Source organism: Engraulis encrasicolus, unplaced genomic scaffold (genome assembly GCF_034702125.1).
Source record: "Engraulis encrasicolus isolate BLACKSEA-1 unplaced genomic scaffold, IST_EnEncr_1.0 scaffold_1229_np1212, whole genome shotgun sequence".
In the NCBI taxonomy this organism is placed as follows: domain Eukaryota; kingdom Metazoa; phylum Chordata; class Actinopteri; order Clupeiformes; family Engraulidae; genus Engraulis; species Engraulis encrasicolus.
In genome coordinates, this window is record NW_026944712.1 from 1 (window position 1) to 7,500 (window position 7,500).

Sequence of the window (7,500 nt, forward strand, 5' to 3'; positions counted from 1 at the left end):
TCATCAACGATAATGTGGCCCCCAGAGAAAAGAGTTTGGGGACCCCTGATGTAGGCCTACCTGGATGACATTGTAATATACAGTGGGAAAATCTAGGTACCCTTTTGGAAATAAATCATTACATCGGTTTATCTGTTGTTGAAGGTTTGAGGCAGCAACTTAATTTCAACATATTTTAAACCATAGGGAAAGAGAAACATTTCAGTTTTAAAATAATTACAATAAGTGTTGAAGAAAGTATTTTATTTAGATTTGTACAAAGACAGGCTAATGCATAGATATTGTTCTGGTAACTTGTTATAAATAAACCACAAAAATACTGATGCCGAGTTTGTACTTTTATATGAAAGGACGGTAAGTAGGCTACTAAGTTAATTCTATGGTCATTGGGCGCCACCTATTGGTAATGATTAATGATTGCCCATATTTACATCATTACAACAATTGGCACCCCAGAAAAGGTGTGCAGTAGAAATAGTTTAGGTCAATAACGTTGTCATTCTGTGTCAATGCCGTTTGCGACGTCGGTTTTTGCGCTTCTTTTTGGCTTCTTGCTGTCTTCTGGCCTGTCGTCCGCCCTCATCCTCTTCTCTGGGTGAAGTCACAAGATGGCTGATCCCACTGGCCTGGCCGTCCTCCACAGATGGCTCCAATGACTCCACTCCTACAGGAGATAAAATGACATTAAATGCCAAGAGGGAAGATACAGATAGCTCTGCAGCAAAGGTGTAAGTTTGGCTTGGAAAGTGGTGAGGATATTACTATGGCAAATTGTCCAGGTATGATATTTCTGCATCATATTTGTGTAGTTAGGAAATGGATCACGCTCAGTTTTTTCTTCTTTCTTTTTCTTTTATTTTTATTTAAACATTGCACAGACTGACAAATGTTTCGGCTGCAAGAGCCTTCCTCAGTGTCACCATCTTGCAGCCGAAACGTCTGTCAGTCCCTGCAATGTTTAAATAAAAAGAAAAGAACAAGAAAGAAGATCCATAACTACTTGATTACTTCAGAGATGCACCAACAAGACGGAAAAGCGCGGTGTGTGGAAGATGACTTTGCATTATATTTGTGGAAAAGATGGTGGGGACAAGCTAGATTTATCTCAAAAGTGGTATGGCCATCCACACCTAACATTACACCCATGCTTTGCAGTCACTAAATCCTACAACATGGAGGGACTGGTATAGTTAACTTACTGGAAAGGTTATGTGCTAGTTATGCAATGTTTAAAAAAAGACATTTCATAATCAATTGCAGTTTGGTCGGAGATATGCTTGTTGCATGATACTTTTCGTGCATGAATGCGTTGCCATGTGAATTTCGTGTCAATTTTGTGTGCAGTAGAGCACTTGTCACAATGTATGCAGATCATACCTGTCAACTTTGAGCTCCCAAAATTCGGGAGAAATCCCACATTTTAAGCCAAAATCCGGGAAATTTTCCAAAGGCCAAATTTTGACAGTCAACGGGATGACAGAGATAGATCGGACAGTGCGTTCTACTCTGCTTTTCACAACAGCGCGTGTGCAAATAGCCTACAGATCCTGTCTAAAATCTCTCAGCACACATTTTACAGCGTGGAAAAACAATGCAATGAAAACAAAACAATGAAATGAGCGCAACGAGTTTGTTCTTGTTGTTTTGTTGCACAAGTTGTCTGTTCGTGCAAAACTTCGTGCTGGTACAGGTTGTGATTAGGTTAATTGCATGATTCGCTGTTCTGATGCTGTTTTATGCGTTGCATGAACTGACGGTCTCTGAGGAAAAGAGTGGGCGCACAAGCGCTACAGAGCTCGAGGGTGACGGCTCGTATTTTCAAGGAACTTGAATTCTTGGTGGTATCTGGCATACCGTCTTCTGGCAGGTAGTTTGATAAGACCCTCTGTCTCTCTCTTCAAGAGGGGGTGTGGCTCGTCGGACAGGGCCGTGAGTAGCCTATAAATAGCCTACTGAACCGACTGTGTTTTTTGATCATGTGAAAAATCCGGGATATTTCCGGGAACATTTTCAAATTGGGAAGAAATCAGGAAATTAGTAAAAATTAGAGAGTTTCCTGGGAAATTAGGGATGGTTCCATGGGCGCAGATAGCGGGGGGGACGGGGGGGACATGACGTACCCAGATTTTCATTCACGTGGACCCGTCCCCCTCACTTTTATGGAGAAAATGTCTGATTTCTGCCTTTGCATTTTGCAATGTGCGAAATAGCGCCTCCCTGGACCATTCACTTTCATATGTGGCAAAAAAACGGCATTACACTCTATAAACGGCTCTGTCAGCTCACTGTGTCAGCTGACTCAACAGTGACACCAGGTAGCGACATAGAATCTCTATGCTTGCGATGGTGTGGTGAGGTATTGCAGAATTAAGCAAATGCATTGAAGTTAATGGCAGTAAATCTATTTTTTTCATTGGCTAACAGCCACTGAAGTCCCAGATTTGAAGCGCCATAAGCTTTTTGCTTCTCACGGTGATTGGCTTTTGACAGGGCTAGATTCAGGAAGTTGAGAAGAGCAGGCGTCATATTTACATTATGTTTGTGGCTCAGACCAGTTGCTTTTGTTATTAAAGTTAATGTCTAAGACAGTCCCTTTCTTGCTAACTGTGATGTGGATTACAAAAACTGTGGAACGTGAACGATGGTGGTGGAACGCATGGATTAAAAATTGGGATTTAGCTTCTTTCAAGACAACGTTTTAAGGTAAGGTCACTATGGGTTCATATCCGCTGTGACGCTGTTTGTAGTTGCTGAAGTTAACAGATGTTAATTGTTCAGGTCGTGGACCTGTTTTCGAGTGAAAAGACAGCTTTGTAGGGCCATGCCATGCCAGCTGTCAATCAAAGCCAACGCAAGTAGCTGTCGTGTCGGTCTCTTGTTTTGTAGCCTAGGCCTATGCTGTGAACATCGGACTTAATGTCTTTTTTTTTACGGATTTTTGGAATGATGATTGCGGAGGTGTCATTCTGTTGAATGCATTTACTGTGGATTGTTGTTAAACGGCGGTATTAGGCCTACAACGCAAATGTGTGGATTGCATTAAGTGGTGGAGTGAACTGAAGGATACAATATGACACGCAGCGTGGTAGAAAAATGACGAGTAGCCTAGTGGCAGAGAGGTTGTCTGAAGAGCTCAAGAATCACCATTTAAGTCGCTTTTATCAAAAATGTCTAATCTGGAGGAGACCATATAGCCTAGTTTGACTTGGTTACCCAGTTTCTTGCTTAGCCTACCAATATATCAATCGCACGCCCCAAAACCGCGCCTGGACTCAAGTTATGTTTGCATGCAAAATCACTGCAAGACTGGTCGTCTTAAAATTTCTATAGCCATAAATCACACAGTGTTGCATAGCCTGCTGTAGGCCTACATTAATACAACGTGAAATTTGTTGACAGTTCTCCTGTTTAAAGTTTGAATTGGTTGGGAAAGTAGCACTTGCTGATGGGATGGGAGAGGTGTTTAGAAGCGCGCACTGGGGCGGGGTCTTGGTGGGAGACTCGTGCACATTCTGAGTAGAAGCTGGAGCGGTTTAAACATTTGTGATGTTTTAATTTTTTAATCAAGATTTATTTTTTTTAATGTAGTAGACCTAGGCTACTAAAGCAAATACAATTATTTAGCGGAAGATGAATAGGCGACTAACAATAAAAAAACGATATTCAGTGTATTATAATCAGGCTAGGCCCACGCCCACGGACCGTTTATTGTGAAAATGTCCCCCCCAGTTTTTAAAAGCTATCTGCGCCCATGTGGTTGACAGGTATGATGCAGATGCGTGTGTACTGTGCAATATTGACAAAACCGTGAGGGTTGAACGTCCATGCTGAATTCGCAGTAGAGTCAAACAATGGAGAAAAATGAGAGCACCGTTAGCTATCTGCCCCCCTATATGATACCTCCAGTATTGTGCAAAATGCTCTGATTTCCGCATGGCATGTGAAATTGGTGTGAGACTAGGATTTGAGTGATCAGTTTAGTTAATAGCTCCTCTTACCATTGGTGATACTAGTAGTGTGAGTGGGTAAGGCAGCAGCTAGTACACCCATGCTGCCCTTAAACGCCTCTCTTAAGACATCCACATCCTCCCTTGAGACATCCACTTCCTCCCTTGAGACATCCACTTCCTCCCTTGAGACATCCACATCCTCCCTTGAGACATCCACTTCCTCCCTTGAGACATCCACTTCCTCCCTTGAGATATCCACTTCCTCCCTTGAGATATCCACTTCATCCCTCGAGATAGCCAGTTCCTCTCTTTGGGAATTCAGAGTCACAGGCCCTGTTAGCCAGAGAAAATAAAACAGAATTTGTGTTAAAAGAGTTAAAAGAGTAAGTTAAAATAAGAGGCTGAATCATTTGCTGTTTTGTGCAAATGGTATGGATTGATTGTTATGTCTCTACAGTGTATAATATTAACCCCTTAGCGCAGAGCCTATACTATAACCTTACTGTCACCAAAATTGTAGTGGCTATGTCTTAATCTGTTACTTAAGGCCCTCGGTACTGTCATAGCAATGCTGTTATGATGTAGTTCAGTATTTTCAGCACATAGTGAATAGGCCCACCGGCAACCCCATCTGCAGTAAGGCCCAATCTCAATTCACCCCTTACCCCTACCCCTTACCCCTCCAAACGGAGTCTGCCTGGCCGAACCCCTAATTTTTGAGAGCTACAAAGTCCCCCCCCTTACCTCTACCCCTCTGCCTTAACGACTATTGGGATACCCCTACCCCTACACAAAACGGGGGCCTTGAGATTGGGCCTAAGAGGCTACTTCCTATGACACATACCTTCATGGTGAACTTCTGGAAAGCTCCTTGGGGGTCTGTAATATAATGGCAGTGGGCAGGAAAAATGAGTGGTTAGTTGTAAGCCAATGTTGTGTTTGCTCTGTCAACTCCTGCTCTGAAAATATTCTTTGTAATTGTTGAGGCAAAGGATGTTTGGGGCATACTCACGTGGCATATACTGGTAGATGAAATGGATAGGGATGAAAGAAGTGGAGAGGGAAGGATTGGCTTCCAGTTACGACAACAGCATACCGGGCATACTGGTCGTCTTCACACTCCTGTGAGATCTGTAGACAACAGTAAAAGATAACCTTGTTGATAAACGGCTCCACAGTTAAACAAAAACCCCAGCGTATGTCTTCATGCTGGATACATATGCACAGTAGTAGGTATCCCTTGTACACATTCATTCCATTTATTTTATTCATTGTCATTCATTTACCTAAACCTGTCTGTCTGTCTGTCTGTCTGTCTGTCTGTCTGTCGGTCTGTCGGTCTGTCGGTGTGTTGTGTCGGTGTGTGTGTGTCTGTATAACTTACAGGAAGATATTCTTCGTGTCCCAATGAAGGGCCATCTTCTGATTTACCTACACCTGTGTGTGTGTGTGTGTGTGTGTGTGTGTGTGTGTGTGTGTGTGTGTGTGTGTGTGTCTGTGTGTCTGTGTGTGTGTCTGTGTCTGTGTCTGTGTCTGCGTCTGCGTCTGCGTCTGTGTCTGTGTCTGTGTCTGTGTGTGTGTCTGTATAACTTACAGGAAGATATTCTTCGTGTCCCAATGAAGGGCCATCTTCAGCATTGACTCTTCCAGGTCTGTGGGGGCCCTCTGGGCCCTGCAGCGTACAAAGCATTGCATTAAGGAAATAAAAACAATGCATACAACTGCTCTGTGTGATTCAGTGCATGCACTATTGACATAGTTTCATCACCACTGTTCACCCCTCCAGGCCTGAGGGTACCTTTCAGGGCTTGCAGTGTTTGAAACGTCACATTGAACAAGTTTAGGCAAAACACCCGTAGACAAAACAACAGGATGGCAAAACATGCTGTAGAACGCCTTACGTAATACAGTACACACACTTTTTACATAGTGTGGGGCAAAAACAAGTTTTAAAATGGTATCTAGTCTAGTTGCTATGTGCGTTGTAGATGACATAAATGCGGAGCTATGGTGAGAACCGCTTTTTAGCTGATGCGCCGAATTTGCTTCCCACACTTCATTTGACTAAGTAGTTCCTGAATAAGTGACAGTTCTCTATTTGGTGTAGATGAGGAGGGCGTTAAACAACAGATAAACAACTCCGGCATATTTACAAACAAGCTAGGCTAAATGAAGTGGCACGGCATACTATGACTCATGAGCGTATAGAAGAAGTTAGAGCATGAGACGTCTTCTGAAAGCACATACTTGGAAAACATTGTACTAAAAGTTGAAGCTAAATGAGATTCACTTAAACTATCCAGTACTCCCAAAAATTTACTTTGGAGATATGTTTTGCCCTTACCGGGTCCAACGTGAAGGCAATCGCCATCTTTGATGTTCACGTGATACAGTGACGCACATTGAGTATCTCTTCTCGTTGCCTGAGTCTAACTACTGTAACTGACTTCTTGCCTGAACTTTATATTTCAATTAAACCAAATAAATACATAAATGATAAACAAAAGCAGATATAAAATTAATATAATAATAATAAAAAACATTTACCCCAGAATGTTTTTAAGACTGACCGACAGACAGACATGTGCTTGACTCACCAAATTCTGTTTCCAATGTCACAATTCAAGTAGGGATCTAACCTCGATCCCATATAATCGGTGAAGAGAGAAGAGGTGATGACCCTTGAAGTGTCCAACTCTGTGAAAATGTATGTGTTTCATCCTTTCGAACACAGACCCTGACACTGTTACAGTAGACTGAACTATGGTATCTAACACATCCTGCCCTCGACCCAATACAACCGATGAAGAGAGTAGCGGTCCTGACCCCTGAAGTGTCCAACTCTGTGAAAATGTACATGTTTCATCCTTTTAAACACAGATCCTAAACCCTGCCACTGGACCCTAGACTCTGACACTGTTCGACTGAGCTATCTGACACATCCTGTTCTCTCTTGTGTCTGATTCTATCTCAGTTTGCATAATTGTGTGTGTTCTGCTTTTGTAGGAGGACATGATGACACAGAGTCACACAGTTCCACATACTTTGTGGTGAACTTCTCCAAAATGCTTGACCAAAGGGTAGTTTGGAAACAGTCACAGATTTAGTGAAGTTAGTTACAAAAGGCTGTATTGTATACTGTTATATTATTTATTTCAGTGACGCAAATCAGTCATCATAAATATTCACAGAGGAGCATTTGACATTTTGCTAATAGCCTACCTGAAAAACAGATTGAGCAACTGAGGTGTTTGTGTATTTACCCCTCATCACTGGGGTTGGCTTTTTATGAAATGACACAATGCTAGCCAATGGAAAGACAGCTGTGGAACTATAATAATAATAATAAAAACAATATTTCCCGGTGGTTTACACACACGTAATACTCACTAAAGAAATAAAGACTAATAATGACAGATGGGCAACAGCGCAGACTATTCTGCAATTAAATGGAAAGTTTTGATGTGACATGTACAGTATGCATAATCCTCCATACTGGTTCATAGTTCCATACTGGTCTTCTATGTGGGCAGTCATGGGTGAGCGGTTA

General features: G+C 42.2%; 1 protein-coding gene across 1 annotated transcript; it reads right to left on the reverse strand.

The window, feature by feature from the left end:
• Positions 1-267: 267 nt before the first annotated feature.
• LOC134442162 (uncharacterized) lies at positions 268-6,321 on the reverse strand. The gene is made up of 6 exons (XM_063192443.1): positions 6,295-6,321; positions 5,545-5,622; positions 4,963-5,081; positions 4,795-4,829; positions 3,999-4,283; positions 268-664 (listed from the first exon to the last, which is right to left on the reverse strand). The coding sequence occupies exons 1-6, from the start codon at positions 6,319-6,321 to the stop codon at positions 507-509; spliced, it is 702 nt and encodes a 233-aa protein (XP_063048513.1). The 3' UTR covers positions 268-506.
• Positions 6,322-7,500: the final 1,179 nt, after the last annotated feature.

What these genes read in the sequence shown, in the direction of transcription:
- LOC134442162 (XM_063192443.1), bottom strand. Translation starts at nt 6,321, where the DNA reads ATGGCGATTGCCTTCACGTTGGACCCG. An exon ending in GACACGAAGAATATCTTCCT is followed by an intron (nt 5,082 to 5,544) that starts GTAAGTTATACA and finishes TGTTGTCTACAG; the next exon opens with ATCTCACAGGAGTGTGAAGA. An exon ending in TCCAGAAGTTCACCATGAAG is followed by an intron (nt 4,284 to 4,794) that starts GTATGTGTCATA and finishes TCTGGCTAACAG; the next exon opens with GGCCTGTGACTCTGAATTCC.